General features: G+C 32.2%; 4 protein-coding genes and 1 pseudogene across 6 annotated transcripts; 1 reads left to right on the forward strand and 4 right to left on the reverse strand.

Annotated features, from left to right (window-relative positions):
- LOC18599610 (probable glutathione S-transferase) lies at positions 713-3500 on the reverse strand. The gene is made up of 3 exons (XM_018121038.1): positions 3162-3500; positions 1515-1816; positions 713-845 (listed from the first exon to the last, which is right to left on the reverse strand). Exons 1-3 carry the CDS (start codon positions 3498-3500, stop codon positions 713-715), a joined length of 774 nt encoding a protein of 257 aa, XP_017976527.1.
- LOC18599612 lies at positions 6532-12233 on the forward strand. 3 transcript variants are annotated; one of them, XM_018120715.1, is made up of 4 exons: positions 6532-6656; positions 7577-9307; positions 10921-11017; positions 11330-12233. In XM_018120715.1, exons 1-2 carry the CDS (start codon positions 6628-6630, stop codon positions 8580-8582), a joined length of 1035 nt encoding a protein of 344 aa, XP_017976204.1. In that variant the 5' UTR covers positions 6532-6627; the 3' UTR covers positions 8583-9307; positions 10921-11017; positions 11330-12233. The 3 variants fall into 3 exon arrangements, with proteins under 3 accessions (XP_017976204.1, XP_017976205.1, XP_017976203.1); XM_018120716.1 differs by having other exon boundaries at positions 11456-12233; XM_018120714.1 differs by having other exon boundaries at positions 10921-12233.
- LOC18599613 (cytochrome P450 89A2) lies at positions 13767-15565 on the reverse strand. Its single transcript, XM_018121269.1, has one exon. It carries the CDS (start codon positions 15563-15565, stop codon positions 14027-14029), a length of 1539 nt encoding a protein of 512 aa, XP_017976758.1. The 3' UTR covers positions 13767-14026.
- On the reverse strand, positions 17193-21573 carry LOC18599614. The gene is made up of 6 exons (XM_007029661.2): positions 21112-21573; positions 20376-20783; positions 19444-19754; positions 19309-19362; positions 18118-18536; positions 17193-17670 (listed from the first exon to the last, which is right to left on the reverse strand). Exons 2-6 carry the CDS (start codon positions 20717-20719, stop codon positions 17560-17562), a joined length of 1239 nt encoding a protein of 412 aa, XP_007029723.2. The 5' UTR covers positions 20720-20783; positions 21112-21573; the 3' UTR covers positions 17193-17559.
- LOC18599615 lies at positions 22173-23035 on the reverse strand (annotated as a pseudogene).

A 23683-nucleotide genomic window follows, 5' to 3' on the forward strand; every position in this document is an offset into this window, starting at 1 on the left:
TTCATTAATTAAATATATTTATTTAGCAAATGTACTATCACCATGTAATTCTTGCATATATATAGAGTCCCTTTGATAAAGAAAATCGGTTCATCTTATCTCTTTTTCATTTCTTTCAACTTGGCATTAATTAATTTTAGTAACTATACTTATCCACGTCTTAGCAAGTCTTTTTTAAAAAAATCATACAAGAAAAAAATTTATTTCATCAAAGAAAACATGCAAGTAAACAGAAAGCAAATCAAGGCAATAGATAATGATAAAATCACTGTCAAATCTTGGTAGGAATAAAAAAACCTACCATTTGAAAACTATATCATAAATGTATAACTCATTAAAAGTTGATCATATACTTACAAAATAATATGGTAATATTAGGATATTAGATTTATAGATAAAATATCCAACGCTCTTAAGTTTTGATAAAAATTATATGAAGGTTCATTAATTAGTTTGAAAAAAAGATATTTCGTCTCAAACGAATATCTGTTGTTAGATATATAAGTTTAACTATTAGTCAACCATTAAAGTTTTTATTAATTTACTGACATAGTAATATTTTTTAAATAATTTTATCTTTAAATATGTCAAAAATTATAATGTTATATAAACTTTTATTTTTATTTTTTTTCTTTCTTTACAAAAAAATATTACCTTTTTCTCCAACTAGATCCAGTCAAATTTGGTGTTCTTCGACTAGATCTAACCAGATCTAGGGCGCTTCCTCAAGGTCCTCTTGAGGGAGTGCCAAGCTCCTCTTGGAAAGCACTAGATCTAGAGCTCCAAATTGAGCCAGATCTGGCGCTTCTCGACATTGAAGAGTGTCAGATTTGGCTATGGGATGGCTATCAACATAAGGGAACGTCGTCGACAGATCAATGTTTTAAAAAAGAAAAAGTTGAGAGAAAGGGGAAAAGGTATTTTAATTTTTTTATTTTTTTATTAACGGTGTGTTAAGCCTTTAAGATTGAGTGTTTATTTTTTAAACAATAAACTTTCGTGTAATTTTAATCAAAACTTGAAAATGCCTAAATAATTTACCCTAGATTTATAATAAGACTATTTGCTAACTCATTAATAGTATAAGAGATCCACCATTAGTCTAACTAGTTGGAACTTTAGATCAACTTGAATACGTAAAGTGATAGTAAGTACATATGATAAGTAAAAAAGAAATGAGATGTGAAATAATAATATATAATAAATTTGTAAAACATTATAAATTAGAGACAAATTTGTATTATTTTTTTAAATATATAAAGATTTCTGAGTTACACAATAAACTTTATTGATGATAACTCAAAACTTACAATACAGACAAATAAAGATAAAGAGATCGAGAGATCTCTTCCAGCATATAATTATGTATACGGAGACCAAGAGACTCTTACCATTTAACATTTCTTATTCTTTTTATTTCTTACGAAGAGAGAACAGCTGCATATCATCGATCTCATTTTTGTGCTGTTAATTTTAGCTGTGATTGACGGTACTTTTTAAAGAACCGAACCAACCTTTCCATGGGGAACAGGCTGTCTTTCACAGCATGAATCTCTTTGAATTCGTTCTTCCAATTGTCAAGGTGAGGGTATTTATCACGGTTGAAGAATTCTACGCCAGCAACTTCCTCAATGGCTTCCAACCATACGGTAGTCCAGCCGAAGGCAATGTCCAGGAACCCTACCGTCTCACCTCCAAAGAATTTCTTGCCCTTCATCATTCCTTCAAGCACTGCCATGGCATCTGATACTTGCTCAATTTCCTTCTTTAGCTGGTCTCCTTCAAGATATAACACTCTCTTTGAACCTTCAAGTAACTAAAATAATATGTACAATTGAGGAATTGTATTGAAATATTTGACAATTTCATAAGTCTATAATGAACAAGATACTTAAAAATTTGTATTGTCTTTTAACATATGAAATAGTTTAAACCAAGTATCAATTGAATTCGATCTCGAATTTAAAGTATTTGTTAATATGATCGAGAAATTGCTAACTTGCAGGTTAATATGTCAAAAAGCCGTGTTCTTATTAAACAGAAAACACATACACTGGTTGTTGATCTAAGTGTTAATTAGGTGTGCAGTAAATTTGAGTTTTATGAATTCTTTGTGATCAATATAATTAATTAAATATGTTAAAATTCCTTCATTATTGTAAAATATAACTTTGAAAGAGAATATTAAAGAGAGGTAGTAGGAATTTAAGAAGATCTTTTATTTCATTTCTTGTTTTAGTATATCTACCATCAACTACAATACCTTTATTTATAGTCACATATAGATGAAGGGGAAATGAATTTACATAAATAGAGAGGATAAACTTAATAAATAGGAATGTACATATAATACATAAAATCAGAAGGTAGGAATGTATCAATATAAATACGTACATTGGATATGAAGAGATGTATTGGATGTTATAAAATACATTGGATATTCATATATATTCATAATATTCATATGTTTTAACAAAAAAAAACAATATATTAAACATCGTTGTTCAATTTTTATCAAATTTACATGTAAATTCTAGGAAAAATTTTTCTTTCTTTCCATTTTCTTGTTTTATGGCTTCAAGAAAATGCAAAAAAGAGTACGTAGGCGTTAGAAAGATAATTTGCAGCCAATTTCTTAAAAATTTAAACTAATTGGAAGTGATCCATCTGTATTATATAAAAGTTTTAGTATGTCTCCTAAAATAAAGAAAGATGCAAATTGAAAAATGTTTAATAACATTTTTAAAAAACTTGCATGTAAAGTCCGATGAACATGATATTGGAGAAAGAAATTAATGAAAAACAAGTAAATTTTTCAAAATTTGGATTCGAATATCAATTCTGATGTTATGTTTAAAAAATAATTTGATGATCAATTATTTTAAAATTTTAAGCTAATTTATACGAAACTATCGATTCTTCTTTAATTTTAATATAGGGAATACTTAGATTCTTTTAAGAGGCAAAAAAAAAAAAAAAATGTAAATCTCGTAGGTGCCTAGATCTGAGAGGTGTTCCCCTCAATTAACATATCCCACCAACCTTGCTAGCGCGAATTTACTAGCCGGAACACCAACCACCGCCCCCTCCCCCTGCCTGGTGTAGGAAGAGTAGTGATGAATCAAGCAGAAAGTTGGAGAGATAAAAACAGATGTATATACCGTTTCATCCCTGAGGCGAGCCCAAGATCTTACCATGGCTCTCTCGTATGGATCAGCGGGCAAAATGGGATTGTGTTTCCAGGTCTTGTCAATGTACTCAATGATGAATAAGGACTCGACAATCGGTTTCCCATGATGAAGAAGCACAGGTATTTTCTTGTACACTGGATTGCAATCGAGAGGGAGAGAGCTCTTCTTGTTCAGATCCCTCAGATTTTCTTCCACAAGATCATATTGGATTCCTTTCAGTTTCAGCACCCAGGCCACCCTGTGAACATATGGGCTGTACAATGCACCCACTAGCTTAACCTCTTGCCCATCGACAGCTATTTCGGACATCTCTCCAATTATTCTTTATTCTGAAATATGTATATGTATTTCGTTACTATCATATATCATATATACTATGCTTGTGTACACGTTTTTCACGATGCCAGTCCTTAATAAAATTAAAGAAACAAAAAGGAAACTGAGTACTAAAATTAAAGTGGATAATGTGTAATAATTTGAGTTTAGCTTAACTATAAATTCAGGTATTAGGGATATTAATAGAGATTATTATAGATCCTAAGTGTAGTGTTATCTTATATTAAAAGATAAAAAAGAAAGAAAGAAAAACACATATATTTAGTTATAGATTTAAATTATATTATATAATAAGTACAAAAGGATGCTTATATATCAAATTAACGAAATTAAATTTTGGATTCAAGTACTCATACATGATGTCCCGAAGAATTTAATTTTGTTAAAAATAAAATAAAACATTTGCTTGCAACTCGACTATAATTTTTCAGGTTTAAGGGGCAACTGATTTTTTAAGGAAAAAAATATAATACCAATAACAAAATTGGGTCAATCTCAAGTATAAATTTTCTTATAATTAATTAATTAGGGGCTATTTTTAAGCAACAAATTTTTTTTTTGGGTAAAATACGGAAAATCTTGAAATTTTAGTAAAAATACACTTCTTGTTGGTTTGAAAAATCTTCTCCATCCCCTCGAAAGTAACATTGTCGGTTATTAATTAATTTTAAATGAAAAGACAAGTATTTTTTAAAAAATAAAGACAGGTATATATACTCTATATTTTTTATTTCTCCACTTCTATGTAATTTTATATAATTTTAATTTTTTGTTTCTATTTTTATCTCTTTTGTTTTTTCCTTTTTCCTAATTTTTTTATAATAGTAAGATTTAGGTAGTTATTAATTACGTTATGACATTAATTAGTATTATAATCATATTTAATTACCATAAAATTAAATTGGATTTTAAGCTAATTATAATTCAATTAGATATTAAATATATGTAATGTAAATTATTCTATACATAAGTATAGCTTTTAAACTTCACAAGCGAAATTAGATGATTGACACATACTCTAAACGTACATTTAAGAAAATTAATTAATTAATAATTGGCATGTGGATCATCTAATCCGCCGGTGGAGTTTATTTTCACTAACTGTGTATAAACTGATAATCTTAAATGCATTAATTATTTTTAATTCAATTATATATTAATTTTGGATATATGTAACTAATTAAAGTATTTTGGTTAAAACAAATTATCTTAATTACTGTAAAATATAAAAAAGTTCAATGGTATATATACAAATTGAGTAAACGAAAAAAGGGAGGTTGAAATCATTTATGAAATAAAAAAAAAAGTTATCTTTCATTAGACAGGTCAAATAAAATATTATAGTACTCTCTTGCAAGAAAGTTGGGCCAAATGAAATTTAATAGACAAGTAGTTTTAATAAATCTTGGATGTTTAATTTTCTCAAATTATTAATGTTATTTGTATATAATTACAAAGACTTTTGGGTATTATATTTTAGGTATAATATTCAAAAAATTCTCTTAATTATTTAAGAAAATTTTAATAAGTTATTATTATTTTATTACGTTCAATTAAGTCCCTATATTTTTATTTTAGATTGTTTCTAAAAAAAATACTTTTATTTTTTGTTAAATAAACCCTTATAATTAATGATTGACTAATTTTTATTAATTAAAATACCAATTATCATTTTATATTCACATGACATTGACATGTTATAGATGTAGAAGGTGCAAAAAAATATATCAAATAATCATGTTATCATTCCACATTAACATGTCATGTCATCATCAATTATAATATGTCAATATACCACATCATATATATTAATATACTATGTTTATGATATTTGATATAAAATGACAAATTACATTTTAACTAAGTTAATCATTAATTATAAAGGTTTATTTAATTTAAAATAACAGCAAAAGGACTTATTTGATTCAAAATAAAAATATAAGAATTTGATTGAATGTAATAAAAATATAAAAATTTATTTAAAATTTTTTAAATAATTTAAAACTTTTTAAAATATTATACTAATATTTTATTTTTGAATACTTAACAATATTCTCTTGCCATATTTTCTCCTTCTTATTTCCTGCCATATATGGCAATAATTAATGATGGCGGTGGAACCTATATGGCTATTGAATTAAATTTAAACCTAACCAGTGGTAATGCTTCATTGCATTCCTCATAGCAATGAATTTATTTCATATTATTAACAGAATAGCAAAGTAAAAGGAAAACCAACTGTTTCAAAATTATTTTTGAAATGTGTCATTTTGATGAGAAATATTGTCCTAAACTTTTTCATTTTTTTATTGAAATCTAACAAAAAAAAATGTTGTATCATCAAGAGAGTTAACCCAAGGATCAATTTGATGAGTTGTTAATTATGAGTAGAGGGACATTTTTCCATTAATAATATAGTTTAGGGACTAACCTGAATATAAAATTAGAACAAAGAGACCATTTATGGCATTATTCCTAATTTTCTTTTCTTTTCTTTTTTATAAACAAGAGGAAGTTTGACTTTAAAGGGAGAATAAGGGAGAAAAGATTCAATAATTATTCTCCTAAAGAGATATAACAATAATTAGATAAAATTTGAGTTGTTTTACTGTATAAAAATTTTATTGCCAAGAAAATTATCTATTTTCAAGAAAAAAGGAAAATATTTTTAATTTGAGAAAATAAGATTTTGATTTAGCTTACTTTATATTAAAATTGATTTCCAATTCCCTGATGTCTTTAAGGCACAAACTTTAATAAGTAAGTTTAAAACTTCAAATTTCATTCTGTACTCTTCCTTATTTGTTCCTTGGGCTTTGCATTTGATGGGCTTCGTCACTACTGTTCCTGGTTTCCCTTTTCATTGGGCCCAAACAATAAATTATTGTACTGTCCATAATCGACTTGTGTCGGCCTAATTCTGTTGCCAAACAGGCCCCGATTCTTCCTTGCCTAAAACCCTTTCCCCCTAAAACCCTTTTCTTAAACTTAACCCTGCAACATTTTTCGCTTCATTTCTCAGGGGAAACAAAATAAATAAATAAAAAGATGAATTGAATGGGAAATTGCGTCTCGTCCTTTTTACCATATCCCAGTCTCTATGCATCGTTCTTCTCACAAGCTTCCATGGTTAGTCCTCTCTTTTTTTATTCTCATAGACTTTTTCTTTATATATATATATATATATATATATATATTACGTTTTAAACTTGTAATCCTATTAAGTTGTCTGTNAGGTGTCTGATTTTTTATGTCTCAATGAACTGTAACAATTTATTTCTCATAAATTTCAGATACCCATAGTTACAATTTTTATTTTGTTAGCATAATAGCCCCATTTTTTTGGTGTTTGATTGTTTAGCCATACTGTCCTTTTTGGTTTTAACGGTCTCTTCTGAAGTCAAATATTCACTTTTGTTTTCTTAAAAATAACATGAAAGTTAACCAGTGAAGGCTTTTAGTTGTTGCTTCTTACTTTTTTTTTTTTGAAGAATCAGAAATTTTTTTGGGGATTATCTGTGAAGTTTTGCCATGGCGTATGAACTTGTTTTTGTTGGTTAATAGCATTGATGGTATATACCAGTCCAGGGACACCGCATATGCTTACGGAGCTTTTGATTTTTATTGGCTTCGGTTTGGTTGTTGTTTTTGCTACTTACTTTTCCTATTTGATTTTTTACTTCTTGAAAAGTTGTTAAAAAATGAAAGGAGAGAGTGAAAATCAAGACCATATTTTGATTAAACAAGTAAATGGTGAAAATGGTGAATGGCACACACATTTAAACATAAGTGATGATTGCTCCCTACAAATATAAACTTTAGGCGTTTTAGTATTCCAAAGGTTAATTCTATAGGACAACATTTTAATTCATCAAAATTTATTATTTGCTTCTGTAGGCAAAAAAAATTTCTGCAAATGGAACCATAATTTTTATTGTTGGATCTCTTAATGGTGATTGCTTACCCTACCTCAATCTTTTTATATCAATAAAGTGTCATTTTGGTTCTCATAATGAGTTAATGACACTTCTTTTCTTTCCCTTGGGCAGTGAAGAACTTGCATATTGTTTTCCCTTAAACTTTCAGCTATCACCTTGCAAGAGCAGGAATATCCGTAAGATTGGTTTGCTTGTCATTAATTTGAAATATAGGAGAACATATTCCAGCCAGAGTCTACTTGAGCCAGTTAGTGAAAGGCTCATCACCAGCAGTCAATTTCTCAATCATCCTTCTCAAAGTAGTTCCAGACAATCTACTTGTTATCAGAAATTTGCATCTGAAACTCATTCTATTCTTCAGTCCAGTAGTCTGCAGCACTGGTTCAAAAATTGGCAAGAACAGAGAAAACAGAAATTGACAGCAAGCACATTTAGTGGGGCTATTGGCTTTTGGCCTTGCCGAAGGGCCCAACTCTGGCTAGAAAAAATTGGGGCAATTGAGCCATTTTCTGGTAACTTGGCTACCTGTTGGAGCAATATTAAAGAAGAGGAAGCACTTGAAAGATACAAGCTGATTACTGGAAATACAGTTTCTTTTCCTGAATTTCAGGTTTATGGTAAGATGGATGCAGAAGAAGGTTGGTTAGCAGCTTCACCTGATGGCTTAGTGGACAGGTTTGTTTATGGGTTGCCTCTCAGAGGAGTGTTGGAGATAAAGTGTCCATTTTTTGGTGGAGATATGAGCAAGGCTTCCCCTTGGAGGCGGATCCCCCTTTATTGTATTCCACAAGCTCAGGGTCTAATGGAAATCATGGACCGGGATTGGATGGATTTCTATGTTTGGACTCCCAAAGGAAGCAGTCTTTTTAGGATATACCGAGATGTAGAATACTGGGATGTTCTCAAAGTGGCGCTCTCTGACTTTTGGTGGAAGCATGTTCAACCAGCAAAAGAAATCTGCAGTAAATATGTGATCACAGATCCCCTCAGAGAATTAAAATCACTAAGGCCAGCACCCAGGCATGAATTACTTAGCTATATAGTTTATGAAAGCAAACGTGTTGTTGACAATTCCAATTTATTGATACGTGAAATAAATGGACAGCTGAAAAACTAATTTGATGAGTGAGAAATTGAATTTTAAAACAAGTCTGATTCATTTATGACAATGCTCTCCTGAGGTTTGAATAGTCATTGAAAATTTTGGTTACTCTAAGTTCTCTCATAGGATGATCAAGGTTGGAAGTTTTTGTTCAAGATAATTGTTAACCGGTATGCATGGAATTATTGTCTGGTGCCCCCCTCCATTTGGTTGGACAAAGTTGAAGGCATATGACTGCTGAAAGAGTTCCTAGGAACCTCAGCTGATGAGGCAATTTTGAGAAAAAAGGACAGGCATTTTGCCAAATAGGTTGACTCTGAAGTTTGTGATCCATCATGCTTTTGGTTGTATAACAGTGGGTTTTCCTGCAGTGCTTAAACTGCCTCGAGATGGAAGTGTTTAGGTGAGTCTTGGCTGAACCTGGTTCACTTTTGTCATGAAGGTTGGACAACAAAATCATGTAGCCATGATCCTAATACAGCCCTTCTACATGGCTGTAGAGACTTCTTGAAGAGAGATTGGGCTTGATATATTACACTACCTTAGAAAAGCTGTTAGCATCCTAATCAGTGAGCTTATACTTGGACTTGCCTTGCTCACATTTTTGGTGATCCTCCAGCTAGGTTGATTTCTCCTGTGAGAGGGGATTCTTTCTGGTTGTTTGGCTCTGGACTTGTCACAATAATAAGATTATCTTCAAAGGGGGACAAGAAACCTCATTGGAGACCTGGAATATTTATGTAAGTACTCTTTTCTTGTTCCATTTTAATTGCATTTCATGATAAAATTCATCATATCCTATGCTTAACAGGTTATGGCTGTCTTAGGATCCCTGACAAAAAGTTTCTAACTTGAACATTTTGTTCCGAGCCCCTAGGTGATGGTTGCATCTCCTTAGGTCTTATTTGTCCATCAAATCACTCCTGAAATCCAGGATAAAGATTTAGATCTTCTTAGGGCCTGGACTAGACAATTGTGATAGCTTGGGAGAATGAGGCTACAAATTGGCCTGTTAGGGAATGGTAGAAAGTTAGACAAAGGATAATCCTGCAGCCAAATAAAGGAGACTAGACACCTCAGTCAGGCTTAGATTTGGTGATGACTCAGCTTAAGGTTAAAATTTCATATGTTTTTATTTTATATAGTAAGTGTACAGGAAAAGGTTCTTAGAAACATGCATGCTATAGATTTAAAGAGAGTAATTTTCTGGCGATATTTGTTTTAAAAATGTAAGTACTTGATGTGAAGAGTTAAAACACACATTCGGTACCTGAACTATGGTGAAATGTGAAAGTTAGTGCTTGGACTAATATATATATATATACACACACATGTATGTATACGATTTCCATCCTGAACTTTTCAATAGTGTACCAGGTTAGTCAAAACTTTAACACTGTTAACCCAGCCTGCCTATGTGGTATCTAACTAATATAATAGTGCCATGTGTATGCGCATGTTCAATAAAAATGCTAAATATTTTGTAAAAGTTTCACATGGATGCCACGTGGCATCCAGTAATTGAGTGGTCTTGGATGAGATTTTTACCACATAGGTGAAAAAATATATTTTATTGTTAATTGGCATTGAAAAGGATGTTGATGGCTCCAGGTGATGTACACTTTACGTGAAAATATTGTTAAGGCATTGGTTGGGTTAACAGTGTTAGAATTTAGGTTAACATGATACATAATTTGAAAGTTCAAGGTGCAAATTATACAATTTCGTTTTTGTCAGTTCCCCATTTGTACATTTTGTCAAAGTTATATTTACCACTCATGTAATTAACTTTAATGTTACTATAGATTATGATTGTTACATAATTAAATTATGTAAGTGAGATGCCTGCCATTAGGTAATTGTTACTTTTGAGGTTACCTTTGTGTATAAATGCACTTTTTGTCTGCTGGCCTTTTGGCCACCACTATTACTTGTTTCTTTTTTAGAAAAGAAAAAAAAATGAATTTCCTTTTGCTGTCCCTTGTTTTTCCTACTTTAATATTCCCTGTTGGAATGAATGAATTTTCACACAACAGAAGGAAGTTTAATACATATAATCAGTGGAATGAAAGATTGCTCAAGTTTTATTTTAGATGAAAGTATAGAAATATGCTTATTGAAGCCATTTTATGAAATAAGTGTGTTGTTATCTATCGATGTAAATCAGTGGAGGACAAAATCCATCAGTCTGCTCGTAGTAGTTTGTGTATGCTTTACTAAATTTGGAGCAATTTAATTTCTAAACAATAAATCATTTGTCACTTAATAAAAAAAAAATCATTTGTCTTTATTAGCCATCATCCTTCATTTTTCTTTTTTAAATTTTAATTTCCATCTGTTTGTCTTATATCAGGAAGACTGCCTATGGAAAATCTTTATCAAACGTTATGCGAGGCAACACAAAGCACAAAAGGTTGATGCCTTGGATCCTGTACAACCAACACTATGAGGTAGGACATCTACAAAATAAGGTTTTTGGAATACTTCATATATTGGTGCACAACCCTCTTAAGCTAATTAGTAGCTTCATCTAAGTTAAATGCAATTTGAGGTGGAGCTCTATGCTGTCGTTGCTTCACTGCCTGTGACAAGAATACTGTGAATGAAAATAATTGTCTAGCCTAGTGATATTCTTTAGAGTACAGATTGAAAATCCCTATAATTCCTAATTATAAAATGAGTTTAGAAATAAATCATGTCAGAGAAAGATCTTTCAGCTTCAGTACATATTATCAGCTAATGTATTTGACTTAATAACTTAGGTAGTGGCTTATTGCATTACCTGATGAGATGCATTGCATTGGGGTTAAGTTCTTCCGTATCTGGCTGCTTGGTATCATATTGATTCAAGCAGTTATGACAATTTGATAAAATCCTGGGTTGTTCAGAATGATACTAGAGGCGCTGTACGTGGATTCAAGATAAGAGTTATGCATAAGATACCAAGAAAATTGGACTGAAGACTTTGAGATGCTTGGTTAGTGATGTGGAGGGAAAATTGAAGCAGAAAATGAGGAATGCTCTTAGAGGAAATCAAGGATGGACTACAGATGGATATTATAGTACATTGATTAGGACAGTGTAATTTTTTATTTTAAAAAGAGGCTGATGCAAGATACTGAGAAAGCTCTGAAGATAAGGAGTGTGGGGCACACCTCAAATGCTCAAAGTCACAGTTTCCATTTGATGGTCATTGATTTATTGCTGTTGGAGGAATATATATGGAGGTTACCATGTGGTAACATGAATACTCTTGCTTTTACTGCCTCAAATGATTTGGTAAGAAAACATTTGAATTCTTCATGGAGGTTTTTCTTTGCGCAAATGAATTCATTGATATGATGGAGAGGGATCATGCCCGTTGCCAATTGTTAGAGCCTTTGCTTGAAGAACCATAAAACTCTTTATTAAGAGGCTTCTCGGTTTCAGACAAAATCCCATCTAAAGAAAATCGAATTAGCTTTCATCCAAAGGCTTTCAAAAAGTAGGAGTTATAATGTGTTGATGATACTCTCTTTTGTAATAGTTTTCTACTGTAAGAGTTCATTTTGCAGATATGTTATGTACGTAATTGTGATGTATTGTTATGAAGAAAAATTGATGGAACAAAAACACAAGTCAGAGCTACATCTAACTTGATTACGAAGACAGCGGGTTTATCTTAAATGTCACAGATCATTTTGTGTAAAGCTACAAGGTATAACTATTGTTGTTGATAATACTTAAAAGGGGAAAGAAGGAAAACTACTTTAATAACTAGATTTTACTTTTATTCAAGCTGATGTTATTCTTGCTGATATCTCTGGTATGATGAGTTCTTTTCGCCATCCGACTAACTCTTATTAGAACTGAACAAACAGCTTTGCAGTTTATCGAATAACTCAGTCGTGCATGAGAGCTTAATAGATCCATCAATCTTGATAAATACCTTACTAGAACTTAATTCATATTCTTTCCTCTTCCTTTATATACATTGCTTCCTAACCTCTTGGGACGTGAATAATTTCAGCATCGTTAGCCACCGCAGCATGCTGTTTGGAATCACTTTCGGTTGAACAAACTGATTTCCTTATGATGAATTTTTTCAGGAATTCTTCCAAAGTTGATAATGAGAAGAGTAGTTGTTGATGCTCAATTTTAGTTAATTACTATTTTTTTAAAATATTGCCTAACAGAATAAGAACAAGTGTAGAACAATTATATCACAGGAGAAATGAATAGTGAAAGTAATTCAAAACAAGTAAAAAGTTTACGAGTTATTTTCATATTTGGAATGTTCTAAAGAATTTGACTTGTGGATCATATATGAAGAAATTAAGAGGATTTTCTTTTTATCTTTCTTTAAAGTACATGTGTTTTATTTTTTATTTTTTTAAGAGTACATGTGTGCATATGGTCAAGTATCACTATTTCACTATCCAAAACTTACGCACACTCTCTAACTATGTGATCTTCTAGTAACTTTCGATAAGCCATTTTTTAACATGCTTTTCTTTTAAGTCGCTTTTTCTATAGTGGATATGTTTTTTTCATAATAAAAACGTTATTTTATATAAAATGTGTTATCTTAGAAACACTTCACGTTTTTTCACACAGAAGGTATTATCTTAAAAGTGCTTTCTTTTACCAATGGCTCTTAAGAGAGTATTCTCATTTAGTATAGATATAAGAGTTTGACAATTAAACAAGCGAAAAAAATCATCAGAAATACAATAGAAATTACTTTTAAGACTTTCTCAAAGTTGTTCCAAATATTTTCATTACTCAACTCTTTCTATTTATCGTGTTTCGTCACTTTCTCTACTTATTGCATTTTTTTTATTCCTCACTGTCTATCATCAAAGCATTTATGCTTCAAAGATTACTTTAATTTTCTGTTCTATCGCTTTTAGTGCATTTTGTTTTACTTATTGCAATATGTCATTTTTTCGTGTCAAAAATACTCTTTAGGAATTAGAGTTTATGAGTGTGACAAACTAGATCTCTACGGACTGATGAGCCTAATTCAGAATTCATAACAATAGGGCAGGTATATAATTTAGGATTATTATCCTTATAATAAACTTATCTGATTACATCAGTAAGCACGGAAACAAATGGCTGGTTTTATATATATTTAAATTACATGGGTACTTGGGACAAGATTACTAAAGCATCAATATCGCAAGACTTGAAACAGAAAGCACCTGAAATGACAATATCTGTTTTACATTGCGCTGATAAAATGAAATGAAGTCTCTACTCATACATAAAGAACTACAACCTGGAAAGAAAAAAAGGTTAAAAAGCAAGCAGGACAGATTAACTGCATCAGTAATCTTTTACTTTAAATTGATATTTCTTGCCTTCTGCTGGTAAAAATCACTATAGTAACTGCATCAGCAAGTTCAAGCAAAGCTTAAGCAGAGTTGCTGAAAAGGTTTTTATCCGGTAAACGTTTACCATTGACTGTGTTATCATCAAAATCTTGAAGATATAAGGGCTTGCAATGGATACTTCATCCTTACTGAGAACTCATGCTTTTCTTCCATGTTGACGTTGTCTCCATCCACAGCTTTCCATTCAAAATGCCAGACCAAATTTGCCACAAAATACTCCAAATGAAGTATGGCTAATGCATACCCCGGACAAATCCTTCTTCCTGCACCAAATGGTATCATTTTAATCTCTTTGCTCCCTGTAATATCAAATCCCTCTCCATCCTTATTATCAGTACTGAGAAACCTCTCTGGCTTAAATGACATTGGATCTTCCCACAACTTTTGGTCCCATCCCATGTCTCCTATCATGAAATTCACAGTTCCATTTTTTGGCACCAAGTAACCACTTAAAACCACATCCTCTGTCACTGCATGAGGCATCAAAAAGCGCAGGGGAGGATGTCGCCTTAACCCTTCTAAGATCACTGCTTTTAGATATGGCATCTTCTGCAAGTCATCTTCTTTCACCATTTCTTCATCATCTCCCATGACCCCTTTAATTTCCATGAACAACTTCTCTTGGATGTGCGGATATTTCACTAAATTTGCCATAATCCACTCCAACAGTGTGGATGTATTATCTGTTCCTCCATTAAGAAATTCTGAGCACAAACCAAGGATTTCTTCGACGCTAAGGTTCCTGTTCTCTTCCGGTAGCTGCAAATCTAACAAGGTATCAACATACGATAAGACATATTTGTTGATCTGATTTCCACCTGCACTTAACTTCTCTTCCATCACCTTCTTCCGTTCTAGTATCAAAGGGACAATTAAATCTTTCGATTTTTCTTGTAGTTCGAAGATCTTTTTCCACTGTTTACGAAACAGAATCTTTGTAGCTCTTGGCCAAATAGAAATCATACTCACTTGACTAAAACTCAGCATCAGATTCCTCTCAACATCCGCTATTTCCTTGATTTTCTTTTCTTCAAGTTTGTCTCCGAAACACATGAAGACTAGCAAGCTAAACATGGAGAAGCGAAAATGTTCCATCACCTGGACCGGGTGATCACCAGATTTAGACTGAACCTTGAGCAGTTTCGAGAGTCTTTCCAGTACCAACTTACGTGCATGTGAATAAGATTTCACACGAGAAGATTGGAGCATTTCTGCTGTAAGGTTGCGGCGAAGCACCCGCCATGTGGAGCCATGGAGGGCAGTGGTGATAACGACTTGTTCTCTACCATCCAAAGCTGGAGGGCGGTCAGCAAAAATGGCACCATTTTGAACCAAGGCTTGGTGGGCAATAAATCGATCATCAACGAAAATAGCTGGACGAGAACCAAAGTGGAGGGTGATTATAGGACCAAATCGGGCATGAAGGGACTGAAGTATACACTGAAGGTCGTTAAAAGATTTGCGGAACAAGAGCAAGTTACCAATAATGGGGAGAAGAAGAGGCCCTGGCGGCAGGTTTCGAGAGGGTTTTCTTGTTTTAGTGAGATAGTTGAAGATGAGTTTGAGGAGAACAGAGATGGAGATGGAGATGAAGATGAAGATAAAGAAGCACGCTACCATGGTTGAGAGAAACTGATTATATGGCTTCTGCAGGAGATGCTGGGGATGTGTCCATATATATAAGAGGGAAGCCATATACCTGATTCCATCATTTCATATTTTAAGTTCATACGAGCACCACACTGGAGTTCTTCAAACTACTATAAAAAATTATCAGACGACGAAATGTAGCTGATTCCATATAAGAATAGGAAGGGCAGTACTGGAGTTAGATGACTTGTCGTTTATGGCAGCCGCACAAGTATTTGAGTCTTATCATTTTAGAGAAATTTAGTTCTGTTGTGCGCTTCTCTGAAGTTCACATTCATTGCATCAGGGAAAACATGATCCAGGCCTATGCCCTGTCTTCATATTTTTCAAACTCTTGCCCTAAATAATGAATGCTAATTAATTTATGAAGGTTAAGCAAACCATATGATCAATTCACCTTCAAGTTTAATATAACTTGAACTAGTTGAGTTGCAATGTAAACAACTTGTGCCCAAATTCATATATTGAGAATTAATTGCCACAATTTCAACTTTTAATTTTGCTCATTAATTTAATCAAGTACAACTCTGAAGATGATTGTTATCTGTGTGACATTGTCTAACATGATTTTTTTTTTATACATGTGATCATAGTTACATAATGAGAAGTTTTTTTTTTCAATTATATAAATTCTCTTCTCTTATATCAAAATTCGAATTTAAAACTTTCAAAACTGTAAGTAATTAAATTTAAATCGTTATGATCAAGAAATCAAGAATGATTATAACTTGTAATTTAGAATGGTGACAAGAAAAGAATTTCGGCTTCTTAAATATACAAAACAAATAACTACAATGTCTGCAGCCCCTAGAGGTTAGAAGCCTGCAAATTCTTCTTAACACAAAAATCCAACACCCTAAAATCGGAATCAAAAACAGACGAAGATGCTTCCCAAATAAGCCAATTAGTTGTACTAGAAGCAGCTTAGAGGTAAACATTCAATAGCTGTATTTTTTTAATAAATTTTTTTGTTCAGTTTTGATTTATAGGGAGATAAAGAGTTTTAGTGAACTGGAAATTTAAGTTGTTAAATCAAAATACATATCATGTATTCAAATTTTATTCAATAAAAAATTTAAAAATATTATTTTTTTTTAATAAAATTAAAGATTATAGAACATAAATTGAAATATGATTATTTTTTAATTAGAATTCTCAGTATATGTATATATTTTTAAATAATATGTACATTTTTATATTAACTTATTAATTAAAAATTAAAAATGATTTAAACAAAATTCAATTTTTTAATTTTTTATTTAAAATCTAAATCATTGAAATTTATAAAAATTAATTTTTCACATTTCAATTTAAATAAATAAATAAATTTTTAATAATTAATTAAAATTAAATTTATAAAAGTGTATCGTCTTGTATCTTAACATACCTAATGTGTATTATATGATACACTTTCAATACTTGATCAAATATGATGCAATTATCGATACATTGTTTTTTATTAATATTATACCGTATCGTACACATATCACATATTGTACGATATTCATAACTATGAATGAGACAGGAAAGACCAAGGCTCAAAACCTCACTTCTCACTTCTGAAACCATCACTCAAAAAAATAAAAAGAAGAGAGAGTAATATCAACCAAAACAGATCATAGTAATCTAGATACTGCACAGCATCTGAACTTAACATTTATGTTTCAGCAAAACTGAGAAATAGCATATACAAGTGTGAGTTGCAGAGGATAGCAGAATATACACTTGACATTAGTGAACGTATCATCATCAAAGCTGAAAAGGTTGACCTCTTGTTTTATAGGATATTCCATCTCCTCGAATATGAATAGAAGCTATATTTAACTGAGAGAATCCAGCTAACCTGAGGATCTCCAGCTCGACTACCTAAGCCTAATTTTTGCTCCCATCTGGTCCTTCTCTTATCATCAGATTGCTTGGACTTGAAAAAGTGTCTCCAGGAGCCTGGACAAGAGAAAAAGTTTTCAGCTTCTCCTGGATATGTGAGGCTTCTCCGCCTGCTGACTTATAGCACTTCCAAAATTACACAACTCCTCCTTGGCTGCCTGGTTAGGTATTAGAATTTCTCCCTCAATCTTCACATTCACGTGAAGACCAGTTACATTAAAGAAAACAGATGGATAGCAGAAAAGCAAATTTCATAGCTAACCCAGTATGAAACCCCTAAGAATTTTTTTTATATATATATAAATTTTGATTATCGCAAAACATGATAGCATCATGACGAAAGGCATGTTATTCACTAGATAAATGAAGAGGAGTGAAAAGAGGAGGAAAAGAAAGGGTGAGGGGCAGAAAATATTTCATGTTTCATGCAAGCAAGTAAGCTTGCGCTGGAACAAGCTCGGCATTGGTAGAAGCTGAAAACACCAACATTACAAGTAAAACCATATCTTTTCTCACCTAAACTACAGTAATGGATTGCGCAGGCAAAGGAGAGGATTTTAGGTTACATAATCGTGGTGTATGAACAAAATAATAAAGAAAGTGCAGCAAAATTATTTTAACTTAGAAAAACTCACATTTTCACAGGAAATCTCAAGCAGACGCCTACTCATGCTCCTGATCATATCAGGAAGGGGGGCCACCACTCCATGACTTGAAACTGCACTTCCAGGCATAAAATTATCCCTCATGTCACACTCAGATTCATGCTGCGACGTAGTACATTGTGAACTATTTCCATCTCCTTTCTCAGGGGAAAGATGATTTCTAGAATTGTTCAATACATCACATGGTACAACCGAACTCAACATATTGATTGATGAGAACTTTTGAGGACTTTCAGTCATCAACTTGTCCATTCGGGTCTTTAGTTTTTGTATTCTTGACCGTAGCACTTCAATATTCCGAAGGATCTGTTCTGACCAAGTATCACCATCTCTAGATTTAAAAAATGGCCATCCACCAACATCATCATAGCCATTGATTGTTTTATTATCTGTAGAAATCATGAGATCGATTGTTTTATTACCTCCAAAAATCATGACATAGAAAGAAAATGCACAAAATCCCCAATAATTAATGGAGAACTTTATTTTTTTTAAAGAAGATATATACAAATGTCAAACCTATAAAAAATAACCAGTAAACCTCTGAGGACTTCTTAAATAATGATAAATAAAAAAAGTATATTCTTAAATCAGTGATAAAAGAGACATATATAACAACAATTATCCATTATTAAGAGAGACTGAAACTCATAACGTCTAGGAGAATCTGTCATATCAATTTCATATTGGCTTCCTCAGAGATCATTTTCATTTTATCAGAGAAAACCAAATACAGTTTGAAAACTTCAAATCCACCAAAATCAACTTTGGAACCAACAGCATATTAATGAATAAAAAATTAGCCATAATTACTACTATAATAATTCATAAAAAGCAGAATTGAGGAAATTCATGCAACTTATCAGAAGCAGAACTATGCACTAAATTATATATCAGTATTCTAAATAGTAAAAATTCAAGTTGATATCTTCATAATTGCTGATAAAATGGAGCAGCCCATAAGTTCAGGTCTCACAGCCATCCACAGATGAAAAAGTTACAACTAGTTGGGTTATTAGCCAAACTTTAATTATATACTATACAACAAAGAAGTGCTTACAGATTACAATGTTTATATATTACATCCTCATCGGCTGGCTTTACACATAAGCTAAAATACAATCATATAAGTTGAAACAAAAGATAATTCTTACTTCTTACCTTCACCCCAATCATCATCCAGAGCAGAAGAAGCAACAACAGACTTCTTACTTTCTGAGAGGAGGGAAGAAAAACTTAATTAAATCTTTTTTTGTAAAATAAAAATCATATAGAGAATAATCATAAGCTTCATACCATAATAGGAGAATATATTATGATCAGACATGTATGATGCAACATCAGCAGTATCTTCTACTCGTTTTCTTTTCTTCCTCTTCATTACTTCCTTCTTTTGAATTCTTGAAGGAAAAGCTTGCAACTCTGCATCAAAGCCTTGAAAGGTAACCTTTCCAAATTCAAACTGCTCGCTTTGACCATATTTGGCAAGTTCTCTCTCATACTTGAGTGCCTGAGACTTAAAGTCATGTAGTTTTACTTCTAACCATTTGCAGCGCCACATAAGAGGATGTATAAACCTCCTCCAGTGGTCTGTTAACCTTCTCTTCCTGGAGAATTTAAGAGAAAAAGCAAATTAAATGATCTGACACATAAACACACATCTAACCAAGAAAAAAAAAATGCACTTCACAAAGTGAACGATGATCAAGGACATTTTATTTGTTTCTAATTACTTTGCCTGCAAAATGAAGGAAAGAGAAATTCCATATGCATCAGTATGATTGCCTATAATCCACATTTGGTTAAATTGTAGGCAGCACCAAGTTCACCAGAATTTGTTCAATATCAGTAAAATGATAACTAGTTAGTGGAGCATGCAAGTTTTGAAAATCAATAATGTTCTTCATACACGGTTTCAGTAATTTGGAAGTCCTAGGAGACAAGCCATTCAAACTGAATTTTTCACAGAAAAGGAGACTCATGCATCGATAGAAGAACCTATTTGACCTCACATGAAAAATTTTGTCAAACTTCTGTTCGGAACTTTCAACAGTAGGTACAGAAAGTAATTAAACATAGATTTCTAGAATTTATGGCAAATTAAAACAAATAAACAATAACAGTCCCCTAAAGAACAATTGATGCATCAACTCGTTAATCATCAATACCATGTCTAAACAAGCATAAGCATAAGCTTAAAACACAAAAGAGTTCAAACAAAAGATTACCCCATCTGCAACGGTCCATCACATCCATCAAACAACGATCTGAACAACCTTGTGTCGTACAGTGGTGATTCAACTTCAAGATCATCATTCACTACCAAACCATTCTCATCCCCTGATTCTGTGTCATCAAAAGAACTCGAATACTCAGTAGCATCCTGGCATTCAACATCAATCATCTCGAGCTCACTACAATTCATATGTTCCGTAACATCAACCTCTACATCCATGTTTCCTTGCACCCCCTTATCTTCTTGATTTTGAGCCAAGTTTCCTTTTTTCTTATTAGTCAAAACCACTTTCACTATGGCTTCGGATTTCTCTGTCAGCTTTAAGTCGGGTCCCATAATTAAACTCTTAAGACACTCAACACCTTAACTCTGATTCTCAGTCAATTAGTCAATTTAAAACCTGTCAAAATTCAAATCACAGTATTTAAAAACTAAATATCTAACCAAAAAAATATTCTTTTTTTATTCAGAATTTCAATCTTTTTAAAAGGACCCTACTGATAAAAAATATAAGAACATCAAATTTAGAACAAACCCACCCAAAAAAAAAATTTCTTGCGTAAACTTTACAAAAAAGAAAAAGAAGAAAAGAAAAAGCCTTACAGAACAAGACTGGAGTAAGAATTTTCCCAAAGACATGAACATTCAACTTCAAGAATACTGAAAGGAATCAAAAAAATAAACAAATTTCATAAACCCTTCAAAAGGGGGCAAAGAAAAAAAAATACCTTTGGATTGCGAGGGACCGGGCGGCGGTCAAAGTCTCGGTTCAAGGTCTGCTAATCATCTTGCTGATCGGCTTGCTAAGGGTGGAGTGATGCGGTCAGTGAAGCTACTGGTTGTCTTCTGGGGTTGGTTTGCTGTTCTGGTTTATTGTGTTCTTGTTTCTTTCTTGGTGATTGTTGGTTGCCGCTGGCGCTGTTGTTCTCTGTATTTTCTGGGTTCGGGACAAGCACTTTGCTGGTGTTTTTCCTTCCCTTTGGAACACTATTTCCTGCTTTTCAAAAGAAAAAAATTAAAAAAAAGTCTGGTCTGCTTTTGATTTTGGCATCGGTTTTAAATTTCGTCGAAATCACCGAAATATCAGGAGCTTTCCCACTTTCCATTGATGGCGCCGTGTCGGTTTTACTTCTTTTCCTTCTTCAGATTTTCTCTCTCTCTTTTTTTTTAACTAAAAGCTTTTTCTTTTTTTTTTTCTGTTCTTTTTTAAAACATTTGCATTGCATAACTTAAATTAAAGAATAAAGAGATTTAATAAATTAATAAATAATATTAACCATTCATTTTTCCCTTATGTTGTAGTGCTTTATATAAAATCTAATTCTAAATTAATATCACATCGGATATACGTTATAGAATATTCAAATATCATTTAGGACAAAGTATATACTTATTTTAAATTAAAATATATTGCTTTTAAATAAAAACATAATTTAATCAAAGTTCTTTCTTTAATCTTCTTTAAGCTCAAATAAAGATAAACAAATAGGAAAGTAGTATATACACACTATACCAGATATACACACACCTACACCCATTAGGACTACTAATCTACTAATATTACTGCTAGAATCAAACTCGATTAAAATCATTAAATCTTTAAACAAGAGTTATATATAATTGTTTTGAAGGGAAAAAAATAACATATGATTATCATTACAATCATTTGGTTTAAATATATGAAATGCAGTCTTAGAAATTAAATTCTCAGTAAAAACAAATGATTTTGTTTTCTTTAGAAGTCTATGGCCCTAGGCTCAGTATGTAGTACCTGCATATGCCCTTTTATTTAAAAGGTAGAGAAAATTAGGATATAAAGCAATAATTTTATCCAAAATCTTGGAAATAAATTGGCTTGCAATGGCTTCTTTATAGTCACTACAAACCCTTGCTTTGCCTCCATATTAAAATCATCTCCATCCACAGCCTTCCATTCAAAAGACCAGACCGGATTTGCTACAAAATACTCCAAATGAAGCATGGCCAATGCATGCCCTGGACAAATCCTTCTTCCTGCACCAAACGGTATCATTTTAATCTCTTTACTCCTAGTTATATCAAATGTTTTCCCATCATTTTCATCGCTTAGAAACCTTTCAAGCTTGAATGACATTGGATCTTCCCACACCTTAGGGTCCAATCCCATATCGCCTACAATGAAATTCACTGTTCCATATTGTGGCACAACATAACCATCCATAATAATATCTTCTGAGTTCTGGCAGTGCATGTGGCAACAAAAATGAACGCGGACGATGTCGCCTTAAACCTTCTTTAAGATCACTGCTTTAAGATATAACATCTTTTGCAAATCATCTTGCTTCACGACATCCTCCCCATCTCCTATAACCCCTTCAATCTCCATTAACAATTTCTCTTGAATATGTAGATGCTTTACCAAATTTGGCAAATCCATTGCAACGTTAAGATTGTACTATGGGTGCCACCATTAATAAATTCTGAGCATATGTAATGGTTCCTATTCTCCTCTGGTAACTACAGACCCAACAATTTGTCAACATATGATAAGCGTAAGGCAGGATTATCATTAATCGGTTTCTCAGCTTTCTTTAGCCGCTCTTTTATTAATGGGATAAATATATATATATATATATATATATATTTTTGTTGTTGTCCTCCAGCTTGTAACATTTCGTCTCACATATATATATATATATTTTGTTGTCCTCCAGCTTCTAACATTTCGTCTCACAGCCTACAGTTATCATAACACCATCTTTGCCGCTCTTGGTCAAATAGAAATCATATAGGTTAAGATAATTATATAAATTATTTAATTAAAATTATTATACAATATTATTACTTAATTATTTACAAAACTACCATTTATTGCCTAATCAGTATAATTATTGATTACTAAGCTTTAAATAAACTCAGTCACATGCTGCACATGTTTTCAACACCAATCTTATAAATATATTTTTTTATTGAAATTGAGAGAAGAGAGATTCAAATCTTATTTTTTTAAGTAAAAAGATTATATATCAATCAATGAGTCAAATGCTCGCTCGAATGCACCAATCTAGCAAATTAATCTCTCACGTACCAGTTCCAAGGTCTTCTAACAGCTTATGAGCTAAGTACTGAAGCTAGATACCGCAATGGAGGATGGATGATTTTCTTGGGTTGCAAATGCTGGTTAGGGTGCCATTGTGGTAGTCCTCACTTTAGGTTGCTTGTATGCTACTATATTGATTGTGAGTGTGTCGCTGCTTGTTTTTAGAGTTCCTGGTAAGGCTGTAAGCCACTCTCTCCCTGGAATGAGGGTGATGCCAGCCG

Source organism: Theobroma cacao, chromosome 5 (assembly GCF_000208745.1).
Source record: "Theobroma cacao cultivar B97-61/B2 chromosome 5, Criollo_cocoa_genome_V2, whole genome shotgun sequence".
Lineage (NCBI taxonomy): Eukaryota > Viridiplantae > Streptophyta > Magnoliopsida > Malvales > Malvaceae > Theobroma > Theobroma cacao.